At 35.4% G+C, this 22,789-nt stretch overlaps 1 protein-coding gene across 1 annotated transcript in view; it reads left to right on the top strand.

The window, feature by feature from the left end:
- LOC145664306 (solute carrier family 12 member 7-like) overlaps positions 1 to 22,789 on the top strand; it is a 394,685-nt gene that overhangs the window by 106,478 nt on the left and 265,418 nt on the right. Inside the window, exons 8-9 of the mRNA XM_081730851.1 lie at positions 3,805 to 3,957; positions 20,793 to 20,949. Coding sequence (XP_081586977.1) covers positions 3,805 to 3,957; positions 20,793 to 20,949 — 310 coding nt within the window. The remainder of the gene's footprint in view (positions 1 to 3,804; positions 3,958 to 20,792; positions 20,950 to 22,789) is intronic.

Raw genomic sequence — 22,789 nt, 5'->3', positions numbered from 1 at the left:
TTGAATAGCTATAGCAGGGATGCAAATAAGCAAGAAAATTTTACTCGCCCAAGAAAAAAGCTACTAGTCCACATCCCATAATAGAAATCATTTGCTTACCTTCGGTATGGCATTAAATACTCGCCCGCACCGGTAAACCACTCTCCCCAGGCGAGTGGTTATTTGCATCCCTGAGCTATAGTGATAGCACTTCGTAAGACCGGTTTGTTACAATTATTAGTAGACAGTGCTAATCTATTTTTTTCTTTTAGGGTCAGTACAGTATATATTTTCTCAAAAATTAAACTGGGAGAAAAATATGACACATAGAAGAGAGTTACAATAGAAAAAGTAAATGGACAAAATTAATTAGATTGTCTAAAATATATTTAGAAAGTTTCCAATAGACGTGGAGAACAAAACGTGTTTTTATAGCAATTTGATACCTCAAACCGGTTCTGTGGTACAGCGTTCACCTCCGGTGTTTGGGGTCCCTGGTTCAATCCAGCTCGCGCCGTGTGGACTTTGTGGTGTAGAAACACCGTGCTCGTGGGTTTTCTCGGGGTTATCCCACTTTCTTCATTCCACCACTTCATTCATTTCTCATCATCACCGTCTTCTTTAGCCTAACCGGCATAATTGTGGGACGTAAAACTGAAAGATTTAATTCCATTTCAAACCGGTTCTGAAAACATGAAGAAAGCAAAAGTTTACAACACTACTTAAACTTATATCATTGCGAGAGCTTGTATTTATAACTATCAAAAACCTTTTCAGTAATATTATACTGTAGAAGCAAGTAAAAGCAACAATCGTATTCAACTCTTCCACAAGTACGTCATTTCAGTCAGTAGTGCTATTTCTATGCATTTCCAATTTATTGTGACTTTATTCACATTAATTGGAAATATGCCATATCTTGATCATATTATTAGACAATAAGGTATTTTGAAGGTGCATTGGACGGTTCGGTTCAGGTGCGTCGTTACTGCTATAGAAGTCTCCAAACTTTTAATACTTTTGATATTGTACCGTTCGTAGGTGCATTGGGTTATCTGTTTTCGTTGATCACTCTTCAATGGAATGGAGAGTGGCCAACATGGACAGGTTTCACTGTATATTGTAATGTAACACGTGCTTGCGTTTACAAACACCAAAACATGTGCTTGTGTTTATAAACATTCCACTCGCGCTCGCATTTATAAACAACAATCCTGTGAAGTACCATAGCTGCAGACGACAGCGACTAGCGATACAAGCAGTCACATGACGACGAGGCAACAGCAGCGCCACCTCTCATTTCAAAGCACCCATATAACAGAGAGGATTCCATGGACAGTTACCAGTCTTCGATTGATTAGCCCTTCTTTAACTTGCTCGGAGCACTAGGAGATACCCAACCCAAAGCCTCTAGTTTGATTCGCAACTCTAGACTTTTCCTTTTCTCGCGCTTAGCTTGCTTTGGAGCTCTGTCGAGATTCCTAACCTCAGTCACTTAACTTGTTTCGGAGTTCAATGACTTTCAAACCCCTCTCTGCTTGTTTCGGAGCATTGAGGATTACCTAATTCACTCCACCTACCTTGCTGCCGAGCTCTGTTGAAATCCTGCCCCAGGCTGCCCGGGTCTTGGGTCACCTTTCTCTACCTTGTATTAGAGAAATTACATAATTGTACTATTCTAGTAGAATACTGTTTGGGACTGGATAGTGGGAGTCGATTCCGGACTACAATTTACTCCGGACTATACAGGGAGAACGTTACAATATGAAATCAGTATCCCAGGAATAGACTTCCTTTCCGTCTTGACAAATCTATTGAAGATAGATCTATCACTTTCGGTGTTTATACTTGATCTCTGTAACTTGGATGTCTATCGTAATTTCACAGTTTAACGTAAGTTAATTGTTTAAATATAGATTGAAATAGCTGTATTTGAACAAATTTACATAGAGTTTTAAATGTCATTCTTTTACATTTCGTTGTAAATGGACCCCATCACTGTGCTATAAGGTTCTTGAAATACAATATTTCATCTGGCTCATGATGATAGATTAGAAAGCTAAAAAAAAAAAAAAAAAAAAAAAAAAAAAAAAAAAAAAGCATTCAAAATTTAAGTTTAGAAACTTGGTACTTTTATTTAAGATTTGCAAAGTTTCCTACTCTGCTGAATATTATTATTGAATACAATTTTATATACTTTGTAGGTTAAAATTAACAGATGACAAATGCAAGTAAAGAATGAGTCAGAAAAAACTTGGCCAGTAACTTTGACCAAAAAAGTAGGTAAAGAAATGAAAAGAAGAAAGGTCGTTTGCATATTTTAGTTGACTATAAAGTTTAAAAAAATAAACACACAAAATATATTATAAAGAACTAATTATGGAAAAATGCTCGTACATTACTCTTAATCCGCTTCATAAGAGTTCGCACATCTTGTTCTGTTATTTGATTGGCAGCTGCAGTCCACTTGCGACGAAAAGTTTTCAAGTCAGCCGCCTTCCCTTTTGATGTTTTCAATGTTCTTTTAATGTGGGCCCAATATTTTTCAATTGGCCTAAGTTCAGGGCAATTTGGTGAATTTGCCTCTCTTCGAACTGCGACGATACCCTTTTCTTTATAACAATCAGTGGCTGCTTTAGAGTAGTGAGAGGTAGCAAGATCTGGCCAAAAGAAAACAGAGTTACTGTATGACATCACAAATGGATACAAGCGTTTTTGTAAACACTCCTTCGTATAAATTTCGCCGTTAATTGTCCCTGTTGTGATGAACGCTTTGCTTTTTTTACCGCATGAACAAATAGCTTGCCAAATCAAATATTGTTTGGGATATTTGGATGCCTTCCGTTGTTTAAATTTATCCTGCAAATCTCCCCTCTTCAGTGCCACGTACTACTCCTTTCCGGGAATTTGACTGAAATCAGCGACACAATAGGTTTCGTCGTCCATAATGCAACATCCATATTGAGTAAGGTACTGATCATAGAGTTTTCTTGCTCTGGATTTTGCCGTCACTTTTTGCTTTTCGTCTCGGTTAGGTACCTTTTGGACTTTGAACGATCGTAAACTTTTCCTTGCTTAAATCTGTGCACTGTAGATTGGGACGCTTTGACCACACCAGCAACTGCTCTTTCCGATAAATAAGGATTTTGACGCAGCAATGCAGTAACCCTTTTCTCCAGCTTCGGTTGGCTAGTCCCCGGTTTTCTACCTGAGCCAGGTTTTCTTTCAACAGTTAAATCTTGTGCGTACTTTTTAATTACATTTTGCACAGTAGACCGAGGGTATTTTACGAGTTTGCTTAATTTATTTAAGGACATACCTGGATTTTCGAGGTATTTGTTCACAATTAGTTTTCGTTTTTCTAACTGACTCATCGTTCTTTACCACAGTATGCACACTTCACAACTGACAATCTATTCGTGAGTAAGATCGACAGTCTGCCCTTGCTTATGCACAGTGCTGCCAATGTTCATCTTATATACTAGAAAATATGGAGGGAGGAAAGTGGCCAGGTTTTTTCTGACTCATTCTTTAGGTAATCATAAAACAATTTGTGGAATAAATACAGAAATTGTGGAATTGTATAGTGACAGAACAGTCCAAGAGAACAAGAGGCGAGCGTCCTACAATAGAATCAGTCTGCTATTGTAATTCAAAATAATATTTTTTATTTTGTCCCTCTTTATTTTCTGACTATTGTTTTTGAACACTAAAGTTAAACATTTATGAATTCTAAATGCTTGAAATTCTTTCACAAAACAAAATATGAAGAAAAAGGAGCTTGGTATGGTAATTATAATAAATTTTGTTTTCTACTTTTTGCAGATAATATTGGACAATTTTATCAAAAAGAGGGTGAAATTATTAGTATAATGCAAAAAGACAGAGTATCGGAAGGTAAAAAATATAATGAAGTTCGAGCAGATATTACGACAAATTTTAATGTTCTCATTAGCATATTTTTTCCTGGAGTTACTGGTAAATACCATCAAATGATTTTGGTGTTAAAAAATGTATATTGCTAGAATACAAAAGGGAATCTCATTACATTCATTTATAATTTTATTTAACTGCTTCTTTTTCAACTCAGAGGTGCAAATATGTTTATGTCTAGAGCAGAGGCGGATCTTGCCCTGGGATTGGGGGGGACCTAGGCCAGCAATTTTTTGGATTGACAAAAATAATTTAAGCTATTATTTATATAGTTTGAAAGTTTATAGTAAACTCATGATATAAATATCATAGGCTGAGATCTGGGTGCCCCCCCCCCCAGTTTTTACCTTCTAGATCCGCCATTGATCTAGAGAAGTAAGGAATTAGACGAAGATATATAGTCTTATGTCATTTATCCTTAGCAGAATTGTAGGCCTACGCAACAGAATTGTGTTGGAAGGTAATGCAATGATCTTGCATATCCTTGTATCTGAATGGAAATTGTATAATGGTATGATATGCTGAACAGAATGTATAGGCCACGTATTTAAGTACTTTATGCTCTAGGTAAAAAATTTTACCCCTTCTCCCTTATTTGTTAGTATTCACTATAGGTCAAACAATAAGGCCGCAGCCGCTTATGTTGAACCGTCAACAACGGAGTGGGACGTACAGAGTCAAATGTACCAATTGCGTGGTAGCCATTGAGCAAAGCCTCAGTTCCTTGTGCCAGTAGTGTTGAAAGAGAGAAACCGGTCATATTTTGCTATTAACATTATTTTCCCTCAAGAAAATGAAATGAAATTAAATCTTTAAGTTTTATGTCCCAGAGTTATGCCGGTTAGGCTAAAGGAGATGGTGATGATTATAAATGAATGAAATGATAGAATGAAGAAAGTGGGAGGAAACAGGAGAACTCCGAGAAAACCCATGAATACGGTGTTTGTCAACCACAAAGTTCACTTGGTGCGAGCTGGAATCGAACAAAGGATCCCATGCAGCAGGGGTGAACGCTCTACCACTGAGCCACCGCGGCCCCTTTGTTTTCTCTAAGGATCTCCCTTTAATGTCTTACTTGTAGATAGCATCTTTTCCCGTATGCCACGCTTTTATCAAAATTTTTACATTTGACGCCCTCTGACATTTGCGTAAACACGGGTCTGAGTATGTGTAATCCTGTATATTCACTTTTGGAATAAAGCAATGTCTCAGCAGTTACTATACATTCTGTAATTCCGGATTACAATTTCCTAGTACCAAATAACAAAAATAATCACATATAAAACTTTAGTAAACACACGCCAGACATACAACAGTCACAAATCAGTAGTAAGGACTGGCATGTATCCATTTGAAAGCCAACACTAACAATATGTAATAGGATGCAGATTGCAAGTACCGAAATCTTCATTTACCATATTCAATTGTGATTGGTCAATCTAACATTTAAACGAGCAAGTTATTTAACATTTAAGCAAGATGTGCAGTGTGTCAAGTTTAATTTGGGAAAACAATTGCATCAATAGAAAACATGTTATATGTTTCAAATATGACAAATAGTAAAAATATATATCTTTGAAATCCCTTGCTGTACTCTAATCGAGAACTGTAATTCCGTAAAGAAGAATAAACAAAAATAAAGTACGTAAAATATGAATAAATATGAATATTGATGAATGTTCCTGATAATATTTCAATAAGATCTATTTTCACTCTCTCCCTCGGTTAATATGGGCATGATTCTTGCATCTCATTTCTAGATGGAGAAGTTTGAGCAAAGGTAATTTATCATTCACCTAATAAGAACAAATTAAACGTAAAAGATTTACTTTGAAGTAGAGTGGATTTGAACCGAGAACCTTAAGATTATTAGACCAGCCCATGTAACATCTCGATTATCCTTTCTTTGCTTGCGAAGTTACCTAACTTAATAGTTGAAATGAAGGCCGGACAGAGAAATAATGGAAAAAGTTTGAATTTTAGAAAGTAGCAATAAACACAGAAACTTTCGGCTTGCCGAAAGAAGGCTAAAGTATCCAAGTCTCCGTTATTATAGCCCTTTTGAAGAAATCTTGTGGGATACTAGTAACCGAGCAGTAGTCATTTAAATCATACTTTACTCTTTTAACCTATTTTTGGGATACTAGTTACCGAGAAAATTGGTAAGAATGTTTTCACTAACTTACTTGGTTACTTTAGTCAAGAAGAATGAGACGTAGATTTATTTTCTGAAATGCTCGGTTAAAAGGTGCGTTTGTTAGGAAGGATAATAGACCTAAAACAAAAAGGTAAAACTATATCCGAAATACATAGGGAGATGAGTGTCTCAAGACAGTGCATATTTATGAATACGACGTTTTGAAGAGGAAAGAGAGGGAAATTTGTAAAGAGAAGATCTGGGCGAATAAACTTCTTTTGAGATAAAGCTGGAACTCTTTCAGAGGCAAAGTCCAAAAACGTGAACTTAGATCCAAAGGCGCAAATCTGTCTTCAACATTGGGGGGGACGGGTAAGATGGTCCCGTATATATATATATATATATATATATATATATATATATATATATATATATATATATATATATATATATATATATATATATAAGCGATGTTCAAAATATTTATGAAATTGAAAAACAATGCTGAGAAGGATCAGGGGAGCAGAATTGTCTTCAGTGACGAATTTAGGAGGCTATCGGGCTCATTCTCCCCTCGAAATAATTTGTTAGTTTTACGCATTCCACGTACAACAATAATCCTTCTTACCATTTCTAAGAATGTCATTGACTTTCCATTTTCTTATGCTTTTTGTTTAGAAATAATACTGTATTTGTCAAATTTCATTCCATGTAAGAACCGCGTCCTTAATTGTTCTTTCTGTCATCCTTTCTATTTTTCTGTTTCTTTTTCTTGACGTTACTACTTTCATTTCGCCTATCATACTTTATCGACCGTTGTCAGTTGTGATTCAAGTTGGCCGTCATCAGTAACACCAAAACTAAGAGGAGTTGATAAGCGAAACTAGTGTTCCACACCAACATGCGCGGATATCAACATGACAGGACTTTAGTTATTATAACAAAGGAACAATTATATCGTTTAGTTATTTTTAAAAGAAGGAAATGTTTGAATTAAAGAAAATCAAAACGGGGGAATAATTAGCCCGGGAAATTAGGACGGCCAAGAGGATGCTTTCTTTTTCTTGTATGAATAGAATAAAGGGTTAGATTCACTTTTAAATTTTTGTGTCATATCATATAGGATTTATCGATCTGTAATTCTTGTCATTATAACTTCAATTTATGCATAAATTAAAATATATTTAATTCTCAAACTCGGGTGGGCAATTGCCCACTTCCTTCCTTGTATTGGGCATAGATCTCAAAAGAAAATCCTAAATACGCCATTGGTTGTCTTCAACATTGGAAGGTGGGCAGATTTGAGGCTTATTCTAGATAAGGGAGATGAAACTCATATTACGGTAGATGAATCTGATCAACTGTTGTAGAGTATATTATATATTAGGTGATGTAGATGAAGTAGTAGTACATATCAGTATTACAAATCACTGCCGTGAAAACATTCTGAAATCTGAATACATGCATATTTATAATTGGTATGTTTCTAATTAGGCATCCACAAAGATCCACGTTAAAATTGTTTTATAGTAATATAATAATATAAATGACGACTTCCCCAAAACTATGAAGAAAGAATATCAATTATGTGTGACGCAACAATACTCTTTGAGCAAAATGATTATAATCTCAATAACATTACAGGAATCGTTTCAGAAATCTGACGCATGTCATACTCTTTACTTAACAGATGTAACCTTAAGATTAGAGAGAAAAATATTCCAGCAATTGAATTCTTTTCTTTGCTTACGAAACATCCTCTCTCAAAAGAAAAATTGGGACACGCGGAAATAATACGTAGGAACAAACCATGGTTCGAACTAGCAGAGAAGAGAAAACAGGCAAAATTACGTTGGCTACAAAATCCGAATGAAGTAACTACACAAAATTTCGTAGACATCAGGCGAGGAACTTCCAAAACTTTTAGAACAAAAAAACGCGATATTTTGAAAGCTAAAATTTAGGAACTTGAAGATAGTAAAAATAAAAACATTCGGGACATGTATAAAGGGGTCAACGAATTTAAGAAAGGCTATCAACCTCGTTCTTATATATGAAAGAAAGCTGATGGAACAGTTCTCACTGATACAGATAGCATTTTAAATAGATGGAAAGATTTCTTTGACGATTTGCTTAACACGCAGCCAAAAACTAATGTGCGTGGAGAAAGAAAGATACACACGGCAGAATCATATATTCCAGAACCCAATCGAATAGAAGTAAAACTCGCTATAAAGAAATTAAAGAAACACAAATCTCGGGTGCAAACGAAATTCCGGCTGAGTTAATTTTAGCTGGAGGCAAAAAATTGTGGAACAAGATACACAAACTCATTCTCCTTATCTACAACAAGGAAGAATTGCCACAAGAGTGGGAAGAATCAATCATTGTTCCAATTCACAAGAAAGGCGACAAAACTGACTGTAATAATTATCGAGGCATCTCTCTTCTGTTAACATCCTATAAAATCCTTTCAAACATTCTATTAGCAAGAATGAGCCCATACGCAGATGAAATGTTTGGAGATTATCAGTGTGGATTTAGACGAAATCGATCAACTATCGACCAAATATTTACCATTCGCCAAATACTCGAAAATAAGCGGGAATACAGTAGTCCGGTACATCAACTATTTAGGAGAGAAACATTGTACAACGTTCTTACAGAATTTGGAATACCGAAAAAGCTAATTAGATTAATTAAGGCATGTTTAAATGAATCCCAAAGTAAAGTCCGGGTAGGAAAAGTTTTGGCCACGAGGTTTCACGTTAAGAATGGCCTGAAACAAGAAGATGCGTTGTCGTCATTATTATTCAACTTTGTCCTGGAATACGCTATAAGGAAGATGAAGGATAGCAACCAGGGCCTAGAGCTGAACGGTGTTCACCAGGTTATGCGTACGCTGATTATGTAAGTTTAGTAGGGGTTGATATGAGAAAAATAGAAAGAAATGCAGAGGTCTTATTAGACACGCTTGCATGGACATGAGTTTAGAATTTAATGCAGAGAAAACTAAATACATGGAAGTGCGTCGGGACCGTAATACGGCAAATTATGTATGTGTTAAAATATTAAATAATACTTTTGATAAAGTTGATACTTTCAAACATCTAGGATCAATATTAACACACGAAAATCATATTCACGAAGAAATTAAATGTCGACTAAAAACAGGGAATTCGTGTTATTATTCAGTTCAAAACCTCTTGTCGTCGCGAATTCTGTCGAGGGATTTGAAGCTTAAAATGTATAAAACGATAATCATACGCTTACTGAGTACAGAGCATAGACTGAAAGTATTTGAGAACAAGATCCCGAGAGAAATATTCGGACCAAGAGGAACGGGAATGGGGAATGGTGGAAACTTCATAACGACGAACTACGTAAATTATATGGCTTACCAAACATTGTTAAGGTCATCAAGTCTAGGAGGCTTAGGTGGGCAGGACATGTAGCCAGGATGGAAGAAAGTAGGAACGCTTTCAAAGTGTTAGCGGTAAGACCAATCGGAAAACGACTATTAAGAAGACCTAGGCGCAGATGGGAAGACAATATTAAGATGAATCTCGCAGAGATAGGAATACAAAGTAGAAACTGGATCCAGTTGGCTAAGAATAGAAGTCAGTGGAGAGCTTTTGTGAACGCGGCATTGAACCTCCGAGTTCCATAGGCTATAGAGTTTGTTAGCTTACGAAGCATGAGTAGATGCCTAGGCTGATACTACAAATAGATTAAATGCGCATTTACTGAAAAGATGGGTTCTACTGACATTGGATAGTCTATATACTCTTCGTGTGCTAGGGCCTAGGGGAGAGGAGGAGATAAGATTTCATATGAGGTTACGTCACGCACAGTCGCACGCCTTCATTTTCATTATAAATGGAAAAGCCAAGAGAAACAAATTTCATCTAACTTTCCTTTGTGGCAGTTGGACACAACTCATCACAGTTATCTGCAAAATGCACTTTTCAAATCGGCACTTTTCAAATCGGATTATTGGGAGAGCCTCTAGTTCCAATGTTGGGGGGGACATGTCTCCCCATTTCCCCGGAATTTGTGCCCGTACCTACAGCTGAGACAACTTTCCAGCATGAGGAGAGGGGCATATCCTCCTCTGGCATTTATTGCAATTTGTGCCCAAATAGCGGAAGTGCAATTAATACATATTGATGAGACTACTAAACTCACTACAGCACTAAGTTCAGTTTGAAATACTACAGAATACGATTCTTTTTTTTAAAAAATGGAAAAGCCCAGAGAAATCAATTTCATCTTACATTCCTTTGGGGCAGTCGGACACAAATCCGAAAAAGCGCTTTTTAAATCAGATTATTGGGGGGGACAGTCCCCCCCAGGTCCAACATTGGGGGGGACATGTCCCCCTCGTCCCCCCCCGGGATTTGCGCCAGTGCTTAGATCCACAATTCCCACAGATCTGTACAGAGGGAATTACATTTTCTCTCCGTTTTTATATAGGCACTAGCTGCAAGGAGTACTTGTGTCAACGGTAGTCAAGCATGGTAAGGCACTAAGTCTTCATTTTAAAAAATGTTAAACTTGAAATCTGAGAGTTCAAAACTCTGTTTCGTACGCTTTTATTTATTTTTTAAAGATGAAGATATGATGAAATAATTAAACGTGTAATATTTGTTATACTTGTAAATTTCAAATTTAATGTTTTAGTGTTAAAATTGGTATTTATTGCGTACATTGCATTTTCTTAACCTTTAGTTCCAAACCAAATACTTATCGGTTTAAAATCTCTACAACAATCCGTGATACTTGGATGAGTGTGAAATTAGACTAAAATAAACACAAATAAGCATGTAATTAGAAATTTATACGTCAAACTGGTTTTATATCTAAAATACACTTTTACAACAAACATATTTGATAACTAATTAATCATAAATACTGACAATTTAAAAAATATATATCTTAGATAAAGTTGACTCACTTAAGTGAAGGTAACTTTCTTTTCCTTACCACCACAAATATAGATATCCATCACTTACTGTAAAACGAAGAGTTGTGCTCCCTGCTTTATGAAGAATTTCCATATTCTTTTCGATTTTAATAAATAATCATCCGATATGAATTTTTAACATATTTGGTAATTTGCTAATGAAAAAGGATACAAAATTTCCATAAATAAGAAACAATAGATCTCCGCTTTAGCGCAACGTGTGAATGAAAAGTTTGAAACAATCGTTAAGAATATAAACTGATCATCCGGCATTCAGTCAGTATTAAAACATTTTTTTTTTATTTTTTAATATTAAAAATTAACTACGACACTGGTTTAAAAGAACAGATGACGAAAAAACCTTATTGAGCCGAGGATGATGATGATGATGATTATTATTATTATTATTATTATTATTATTATTATTATTATTATTATTATTATTATTTTAATATTTCAGTCCCTATAATTTGGTGTAGTTTTTTTTTTTTTGTTTTTAACGGAAACAAAATAATTTTATACGAGCTATTAGTGTTTGTATTAGAAGAGTAATGGGATGAAGAGGCTATTTTGTCCGCTAGCCAAAGTAGGTTACATTGCATTATAGAGAATTTAGGGTAAATGATTGTGCTTTCACTATTTTTACCAGGATGTTTTTTGATACTTTATTCAAAAGATTTCACTTTTATTTGTTTATTGTTTGGTTTCTCCGAAAGATTAAGAAAATACTTCAGTTTTTAATATTACAAAATAAAAGAATGTTTTTATACTCGGCTCAAAACGGTCATCTGTTCTTTTGAACCAGTGACGTAGTTAATTTTTAATATTACAAAATAAAAAATTGTTTTAATCCTCGGCTCAAAAAGGTCTTTTTGACATCTGTTCTTTTGAACCACTGACGTAATTAATTTTTAATATTACAAAATAAAAGAATGTTTTAGTATTTATTAGCTGCTGTCTTTTCGCAAAGAACGACTGACACAAAAAACTCCAGGTCTTTTACGCTGAGATTCTCAACTTTCACTCACTCTTTGTTGAAGAGAGATAATGGAAATTCAAGAACTCAAGGAAATTAAGTGGGGCATATATATTATTAAACCATTCTAGTAAGCAACCTTATAGAATCAAAATGTTTCTTGTCTGGGTTGGTTGTGTTAACAAACGGGGCAATAAAATTCACTTTTTCCTAAGTTGTAAATATTCTATTATATGCGAGTCAGGCAATCCAGTTTTGAAATAGCTTCTTTCGGGGCAGGGTGACAACTAATAGGGAAAAAACCCCACAGCAAACATGTCCTTTTGCTATTGTAATACAATTATCACCATTAATGAAATTAAAGGTAAATATTCACACAAACAGTTATCACAAGATATTTAATAAAACCCAACTCTAAAAACTTGGCTGTAAGAACGAGCTCTGAGTCTTCCATCAAGTGTTATAATGTAGAGCTGCACAGTCATACTCACATTACTGTACTTTCACATGTGTTTTTACTACGATTATAATTATATCCATTATAATAAGATTCGAGATGTAGATATGGAGAGGGATGGAAAACCAGTTGGAAGGAGAAAATAAGAAATAAAGAAGTTCTGAGAAGAGTGAATGAAGAAAAAAGAATACTGAAATTGATAACAAAAAGGAAAATAAATTGTTTAGAACACTGTTTAAGGATGAATTACCTTAGACAATTTGGAAGGAATAATTTCTGGAAGAAGAAAGAAGAAGATGTTTTCTTCTGGGCGATATGAAGAGCGAAAGTTTTAATTCCCTAAAAATGGAGAAAGATTAATTTGTTGTAAGAACTTACCAATGTGGCAGAACACTGATGATGATAGTAAGGTTATAGTCATTGTCATAATAAAATGCGTAAGATTTGTTGTCTTCATCACGATATATAGTAACGCCCTTTCGTTGGGTAAAAGAAATAGGATTATTTATGCGTTATATTGATATTTTACCAAAATATACCTACGAATATAGTAAAGAATTGTAGCTATTTACAAATTCTGGTTAAAGATATATGTGGAACGTATTGGATATGGAGAACGAAAATATTATCATTATTATTTTTTCTAGCAGTAGTAGTAGAAGAAGAAGAAATAGAAAATTAGGAACAACTCCACAATTGCTAGGAAAAAATAACGTTTGTTCTTAATTAGTCATATTTTTACCCATACTAACGATGCGCCTTATGTGTTCAGTGTTCACCAATTACTAGCTAAACTCGTTACATTCCCAGACAATACCAATCAAAGTTGATACAGCTGACGTCATTTTGTAGGCATGTTGGTATTTCACCTTGTGAAGAAAGTTATTTCAACTCTAAGAAATAGAGAAATTGAGTATTTTTCATGTTATTATACATCAGAGTTATCAACACTGCAAATGATAAAAAAATACTTAATTGACACAGGAGGAAGCGAACCCAGGATCCTAAACTTGTGAAACCGACATTTATGTCGCTACCCTTCAGACATCACTCTTACGGAAGAGGAAAAAAGATTTAATGTGCTTTGTATTTAGCAAATTTCACACTTTTACGATTCCAATATTTTAATAACGTTGAAACACTCTAATTTCAATCGTTATAAAATAATATTGTTATGTAGAAACAATAGTCCAGAGAATTCAATTTCAAATTGAAAAACTAAAACAAGTACAAGGATATAACGGAGAAAATGGTCTTTAAAAGGGTTTGAATTCTTAACAGGCACTCATCCAGACTGGAATCTGGCATTTCAAACCACTGGATTATTTCTTTTAGAAAAGTTAAATAATTTAGCGAACGCTTCTCAGTAAGTTGTTTCTTATTTTTACTCTTTTTACTTACTCGGTTGTATGTTTATTTTTAAATTCAAACCTTTTCCCCTTCTTTCCCTGTCCGCCCTTCATTTCATGAAGACAACTATCAAGTTAGGTAACTTCGCAAGCAAAGAAAGGATAGTCGAGATGTTATAGGCACTGATCTAATAATCTTAAGGTTTTCAGTTCAAATCCACTCAACTTCAAAGTAAATCTTTTAAGTTTAATTTGTTCTTATTAGGTGAATGATAAATTACCTTTGCTCAAACTTCTCCATCTAGAAATGAGATGCAAGAATCATGCTCATATTAACCGAGAAGGAGAGTGAAAATAGATCTTCTTGAAATATTATCAGGAACATTTATCAATTTTCATATTTAATCATGTTTTACGTACTTCATTTTTGTTTATTCTTCTTTACGAAATTATAGTTTTCGATTAGAGTACACCAAGGGATTTCAAATATATGCATTGTTAGTATTTGTCATATTTGAAACATATACATGTTTTGTATTGATGCAATTGTTTTCCCAAATTAAACTTCACACACTGCACATCTTGTTTCTACTTTCTTAAATTGTTCTTTTCTTTTTTTCTTGGTTTTCTTTTTGTTGCATTCTCCAAACACACTGGAAACTAATAATATAGTACCGGAAAATATTCTCGTTAGCTTTAAAGTGTAAATGTCACGTAATAATAATAATAATATTTTTTAAAAAAATGAAAACTATGATGGTTTTGTGGATAAAAGAAATTCTTGCGAAACAAAGATAAGAGTCTAATTACCCCGCACGACATGATATTTTTTCATAAATTTTCAGTACATATATTAAAACTTGATAACAAAAGTGACGGTAACGTTGAAACGAATAGTGTAAAACATTCAGAGATTTTACAAAATACTCTAACCTGTGAAATAAAATTAATGTTTGACCAACATTCACTTTTTCTTGGTTCCTAATTAAGACCTCATTGTGACTTTTTAATGATATCAATCGCTCTATAGATATTAAACGGTGTCTTCTACCCGATTTTTTATTCGTTGTAGAGGCATGAATACTTTTCTATTTTTTGCCCTTTGCTACACTTACATCCTAAGGACAAACTATAGCACTTGTAGGACGCCTTACTTAGTTCTTAACCAAAAAATCTTAACTGCATTGTTGGTTGTCTAACGATGCATGATGTGAAAAATTGGAAGAATGAGTGCACTTTTGCTCGTGGTAATACATTTCCTCATATATCCCTCTTTGTAATTCATCTATGTCCTTTCCTTTTCTTTTGTAAAACTCTTCTCTTGCTCTACTTGTTTCCCTTCGCAACTCATTGATTAGCTTCCTGTACATCTTTCCGCCCTCTTTTGTATCAACCTATTTCCGTGTCTTTATTTCCTTAATGTTCTGTAACATCTGTTCTGTAACTCTTTCTTTGTACTTTTGTATCCGCGGTAACCTACTATTTCTTCTGCAGCCTGGGATATGCAAAGTATAAGATACTCCCACCGTCTGTTACTACCATTACTTATCCTTTCCTGCATATTTTTCTTCAAATTTCTCAAGGAACAGATTTCTTACTTACTCGTTTGTAACTTTCCATTGTTCAGCATCTTGTTGCCTACTTTTGTTCTGCCTACATTTTTCAGTTGAATGTGCACTTCAGCCAGCACAAGGTTATGATCAGAGAAAATATCAGACCCGGGAAGGTTCTTAGCGTTCTTCAAGCTATTCTGATACCTACCCTGAATCATAACATAATCTATCTGATACCTTCCGCTCTTTATTGGGAATTTTCATGTATAACTTCTTTTCTTGTAGTGATTGAACCACGTGTTCCTAATGACTAGTGAATTCTGTTTACAGAAATTGACCAGTCCCTCTCCCCTTTCATTTCTTTCACCTAAACTATGTTTGCCTATGACACTACCTTCCTGTTTATCTCCCACAAGTGCATTGAAATTTCTCATTACAATTACACAAGCACACCTCTTGTCCCTGTCTATAATGTCTTCTATTTTCTGAATTTTCCTCTACGTCCTCAATTGTATGCGAAGTCGTCCGTGCATATGTCTGTATAAATACTATATTATTTTATCCTTTAAATCTTAACATCATAACCTTATCATCAACACAATCTACTTTTACTACGTCCCCTTTTTAACGCTTACCAAGAATTATTCCTACACCATTATGACCGTCCTTTTCATTACCTGAGTGAAACATTCTGTACCCTTCGCTGTTTAATACATCATTACCTTCCCATCTAACTTCACAAACTCCTGCCACATCTAGATTACTTTGTTCATATCCTGTTTTAGATTTTCTAATTTCCCTCCTTATGTACATTTCATTCCATATCCTAAACATTTTGCTCTTGCATATCTTTCTTTCCCTATATCTTTCTTCCGCACATTGTTACTTTCACGTCTAATAGTCCTTTCCAAGCCATCTCCTTCCCAGAAATCCGAATGGAGATATTTTAATATGCGAAAGACTATTGTGTATATATATGCTCTTTCTGCTGTAGCAAACTAGGGAAAGTAGTGTAGTGGTCCCTCGTTGCCTTCCACCCCGCAGTATTCCAACATTTCGCCACTCTGACCACGCCTGGGATTAATGTTAAAGTTGCTGTACCAATCACTATGATTTCTGCCAACTTGGCTACTGGAGAGCTTCCTTCTTCCAGAACCTCTTCGTCTGACTGCTCCATTTAGACCAATTCAGTAGGGTTGTCCATTCTGATAGTTAAAACTACCGCCAACATATAACTCTTGGTTAATAAATAGCCTCTCTAAAATATATTTCTAGTACTACAGTTTCGCTCGACTATTTTTGTGAGGTATGCAATCAATATTTGTTTCACATTTCAGTCTTTTTCGAGATCAAACCAATATTCTTTGTGACACTTGTTGAGTAGCGTGTGTACCATAAGTCCTAGATTCGATTCCTTTGAGAGAGCATTACAATTATAACGTATTACGAAGATCTTAAACTGTAAATTCACTCTCGTATAACCTTGGCGCTGAAAAGAGTCGCTAAAATGAAACAAACGAACACACACACACACACACAAAAAAAAAAGTTTAACAAAAGCAGATATTCACCGTCTGCAGACTCAGAAAGAAGTATGGAGAGATGTACTGTACATTGGTAACTAGTTGTACAAATATAAGAAAATAATCACTTGGATCAAAAGGTGATGAGAGTGGCGGATGTTATCGTGGAAATAAAAAAAGAATTGAAGTGCCAGCGGGTCAATCATATTACAAGAAGAAATTATGATGAATGGACAAAAGCAATCCTTGATAAGACATCGAGGGACAAAGAGAGAACTAAAAGACGTCCTAATAAAAAGTGGTATGATGAAATCTAGAAACACTGGAGTAACGTGAAAAGGAATTGCCAAAGATAATTTATTGTGGAGAAGATATCGATAGACATATATCTAGTAGTAGACTGATAATGGCTTACTATGATTAACATAATTTGTTTTCAGATATAACAATATGGCTTCAGTTACTGTATAATTTCCAATATTTGACAAAATCACTTTATGTAGAGTTGTTATCAATTAGATTAGTTAACTCTTTGTATACTTAACATCTCATGTTTATAAGGTAAACATGCTGTTTATATGGACATCGTATCCGTGGGTTTAGTTGGGATACTCCCATTTTTCATGCCACCAATTCTTTCATCCTCATTCATTTGCTTTAATCATCGACTCCTTTAGCCGAAAGGGCATAACCATGGGACGTTAACCTGAAGTATTTCATTTCATTTTGTTTTGTTTACTTCGTTTTAAGTTGTATATTGCTCTCGGCAGCGAGGCTATATGAGACGTAGGCCTATAGCTTAATGCGTGATCCGAACCACATGGGCTCCCAAGGACTCGAACTTGGTCTCCCGCGTTAACCAAATAGCCGCGAAGGAGCTCTCTAAGGTAAATCGGAAAATCAAAATCGATTATCACAATAGTAGTCAATATAACATCATGTTATACAAATACCCTTTTCCTAGCGAGCAGAGCTTCCTCGTAGCTACATGATTAGCGTGCGCGAATTTGGCCTCCTCGAACTTAAAAAAGCGTGTATTAATGACGTCACAGATCACTGCTGTGACAGGCACTATAGGGGAGTCTGTGATAGATTGTCTCTGACAGCTAGCAGCGGCGTTGCCAGTACTCACGTGTCAAGGATATTTCGGTGGATCTATAATGCCAGTTTGTTAATGATATAAAACAGAGTGATTGTGGCTGGTAACATTAGCACCAAAGTAGGGGTTCAATTTTTTCTCTGCATTTGGCAAGAAACTTCAGGATGGCTCCTCTAAAATCTACAGGAATACTACAGGATGAATTGAAGCTCGACGGAGAAGAGGAGCCTTCCCTTTTTAGATAATAGAATCATGTATTTCCCTAGTTTTAATTAAGATTTAGTATACCGAATTTCACATCTCGAATTTTAATCGAATTCTCACATTTGTCACTTTCTGAATAAACGAACATAAACTTCAATATTATAGACACAGAGCCTATGTTTCTCTTTGGAAGGAATTTTCGACAACGGTTAATACATGTATTTCTTTAAGTAAGAGTTAATGTACGGAATTTCATAAATCTAACTTATGCACCGAGTTTCATCTTTCTAACTTCAGTAATTTGTTAGATAGTCTATTCTTGGCAAAAAGATTAAAACCCTTTTACCTCCTCCAACCCTTTGGAGTACGTATTCGAAAACAATGACGTTTTACTTCTTGCTTTCAAGACATTGGAGTTTCTGTCCAAATTTCACGTTTCTATCTTAGTGCGGCTTGGGTATTGATGAGTAACTCTGCCTATGAAAGAATAAAATGACAGTTCACTTATGTATTAAAAGTATCGGTAATGAGTAATGACATTCTTTCTTATTCAGTTTTTCTTCCGTCAGCATTTAAAGTTGGTAAATGCGAATGGTATTCTTTCCCTATGTTCTTCTGCTCTGTTTCTGTTCAACACTATCTGTACTTCGGAAACTAGTCAATTTATTAGGGCACTACTGTTATTCTTAATGAAATGCTAACTCCGTGAAACTAGTGTGGTCGCGCGTAGCGTAGTGCGAGCGGTGCGAGCGATCCTGGGTTCGATTGCCCGTGGGGGCACTCAGTCGAAAAAGTGTAAAACGCTTTTTCAGGCCAGACATCCTGAATAAGATTTCCCTAGGTTTTCCTCATTCCTTCCCCCATCCTTTCTTTCTTCCCTTTCCCCGGATAGTATGCTTGCCGAGGGACGTCATCCCTCATACGTGACGGGCTAAATGGCCATAGATGCCGGAAGCCCAGAAATCTAAAATCCTAAATCCGTGAAACTAATGCTTTACTGTGACGAACCACACCAACAGTACAAAATCCCATGCTTTCTCTTGTAGCAGCTTTGCTTGGTAGTCGCTCATGTCTGCCGAAACTTCGCCTTCTGTATCAGTATTCGCAAAATTCTGCGTACAACAGAGTAACACAAAGAGTGATTATAATTTCGCGTAGCGTTGATGGAAACAGTTAGGAATGTGCCCATTACGTTCGCCTGCTTTCGTAGTTTCGTTTCAAATTTATGTTTTGCTGTAATAGCCTTCATAGTGTTTTCGAAGGGCCTGAAATTGGAATGCTAGCCCCATGTTTTGTGGTACATTGAAAAATAAATCGTATATTAATAAAATAGTGAATTAATAATTAGGAACATAATTTTGAATCTGAGGTATAAATATTTGGAGATTTAACAGCCTTAGCCTTATAGCCTTAATGGACTCTGCGGTCTTGGTAGTTAAGTGTATCACAAGAACTAAGTAAGCTTAGAAATAAAAAGATGATGATGAAAGCAGAGTCTCTCCTAGGTGGATCCACCATTAAGGCTCAGAGGTAAATCTATAAACAATTATAATCAAAATCTCACACTTTTTATTTGAATAAATATATTTATTAAGAACAATTTCTTGCGATCCCATTATCTATCTAAAGCTCTCGATATTGTATTCTACAGTGGCTCTCAACTTAATTCCTATCACGACCCCTATTTTATCACATCCTCTTGCCAACGATCCCCTTATAACTTCTGGTTTGTTATAAGCTTGTGTGGGATTTTAATATACCTATTGCGCAAACCTCATGATATTCATCTATTTCTATAATAGTAGAATCTATTTCTTGTATCTAGTGGATACAGTAAAAGTAATATATTCCCTACGATGGTTCAAGATGATGTAAAACCTCTTCATTGGAGAGTCCATCAAAGTAGATTATCTAAGCCCACAGCTTCTTGACCAACTAATAGAATTATCGTGCCACCAGTCCTTGAAACTAGTTTCTGTAACGAAGACTTGGACAAGTTTTGGCTGAAGAGGAGAGAAGAATACCCTGCTTTAAAAGTAATACTTCCATTTGCTACTCGTGCGAAAGTGCTTTTTCTTGCATGGTATGCATTAAAACAAAGACAAGAAATCGCTTATCAATTGAAAATGACTTGATAATGTGCGTCACAAAGATTAAACCAGACATTGCCACACTAGCGAATTCACATCATGTTCAGGTATCTCATCAGCTTTCAATTTTATTGTATTTCAATATGTAGGTTTTGTTGCATTTGTATTTTTTCTGGTATTTCATTATACAGTTCTCGTCGGTTTCATATCGTACCTCTTCCATTTAAATTGATTTGTAAACAACACTGCACCTGTTGAAAATGTTTAGTAGACTTATTTTTTGTTGTTCTTAACAGTATGTTTAAAAATAAAAATATGACCATCAGAACAAAGTTTAAAATAATATTTAAAAATATTTTCTTTCCGGTATTAGATTTTTCTCTCCACTTATCTTCGCGATACGCATAAGGGTCGCGACCTCCAGATTGAGAGTCTCTGGCCTAAAGTAAATAAGTGAAAACATGCCAAAATTAGAAATTAATTTATGTGGTTAAAAATAAATATTTCTATTTACTTATCATTTCAGATTTTCTAACTGGTTGCAATAGATCGGGTGATCTAAAAGATGCTCAAAAGTCTATACCAATCGGTACTTTCCTTGGACTTCTTACGATAACAATGCTCTACATGTCTAGTGTCTTTCTGTTTGCGGCACATGTTGATAATTTGTTACTTCGAGACAAGTATGTATTTTTTCGAATTAACTTATTTTTCTTCATGATATTGATTTGAGCATTCAATAAGTACCTTATCAGTTAAATAATTACTCATTAACAACGTCAGTTTATTTCAAACAATGTTCATAAATGTATCAGGGATTGAATACTACTTTATTTCTTTACACAATTCCAAGCAGTGCCGGACTGGCCACGTTGGCTACTTGGTGATCAGCAAGGGACCCGCAGGGATCACGAGGCCCAGGAGTTGTAGGCCTTGGTCGAATTTTCGCGATTGAGTTTTCCTACCAAAAAGGTCGTCTTTATCACTCAGTACAGTTCCGTGAGCCAGTAAAACTCGATAGTACTTAGCAAAGGCCTCCCTAACGGCCTCTTGCACTTATTCGCTTTCACCTGTTGTCTTATGCTTATACCGTTAATATATACTACTCAACTTCCCTCTCCAGGCTCTTCTCTAGAAAATGGACGAGTCAAATATGGGGGTGCGATCATGGAAACATGGCACGAAGATGGCCGGAGTGAAGCTGTCATTGCTCATAATCGCTGGATTTTGAACGTGGTTAAACAATAATAATTATTGCCTTTTTAAGAAAAATTTAGCAGGTGATGTGTGATACTGCACAATGCTATTTTGTGTGCAAGTTTATGTGTTAGTGACTTTTGTTCGGCCCTTCACGATTTCGTGGTCATACTGGTGGATTTGATTGCCTCATCAAGTGAAGAACTGCGTAAAAAAACTGTCAAAGTAACTGAAGTATCATAACTTCACGATTACGTTTAATTGTCTCAGTATTATTCTAACATTTTTTGCGATGGTTTTACTACATATTTATTCAATACAGAAAATATGATTTTGTCGTTTATCATGTTTTCCAACTGACATGTTAAGTTTATATATATTTTCCTCAGAAAATATAATATGTAATATGTATGTATTGGTGGGGGCCTTTAAGGACCCGCGCCAAGGGCTCTCAACTTGGCCAGTACGACACGATTCCAAGGTTATGATCAACAGAGGCCACAAAGCGCGTCAAAAGTTAAATCAAGAATGTTTCGGGTGCAAGATCATTGTCTCCTACTTATTCGCTGACAGCAAGAGAGCGTCGAACGTGCAAGAAGAGAGAAAAACTGTTGAAAAAAGGAGTAAATAACGCAGCGCCCCGTATAAGTATTGACGCCCTGTTAAATCAATATTGCTGTCGGTTTTCAAAGAAATACACTTGTTGAAAATTTTCTTGCTCGATCCGCTCGCAATTCACGCATTTCAATAAGACACAACAAATTTTTACTTCTTAATTTGATTTGTTAATGACAATGCGGTGCCGAATACGAAGGAATGATTTCAAAATTGGAAACGGTCAAAGTCTGAAATACGTGTTTGGCGTCGTGGTGGTGATGAGTTTGCTTTAGTTAATTATGCTTTTCTATCCAATCGGATTAATCACCAGTGTTGCCAATTTGGGAGAAAAGTCGCTAAATCTAGGAGATTCGACTTCCAGGATAGCGACAAAAAATATTTTTTTCCGATTAGCGACTGTTTTGGTGATTTTTCAATTAGAATTTGACGACTTACAAATCTAGGGACTTTTATGCTGCGAACAACTTGTTCTGTAATGAATTACTATTAGCTCAAATCAGTTCAGATATATGTTTATTTTTCTTCTGCTTATTTGAACCAGCGCAGGTGGGGAAGTACATTGCATTTATCTCCATATATTCCGCTTTGATTGTTGCTATCCCTTGCCTTCTAACGGGGACAAACTCCAACCGTTAATATCCTTTAGTTCGTAGAACTTCCGTTTAGAGGCACAAATATTATACATTACCGATAGGGAGTTGATTATCT

This window comes from Thermobia domestica, chromosome 11, assembly GCF_964235325.1.
Source record: "Thermobia domestica chromosome 11, izTheDome1.hap1.1, whole genome shotgun sequence".
Lineage (NCBI taxonomy): Eukaryota > Metazoa > Arthropoda > Insecta > Zygentoma > Lepismatidae > Thermobia > Thermobia domestica.
This window is presented reverse-complemented; position numbering and strand designations above follow the sequence as displayed.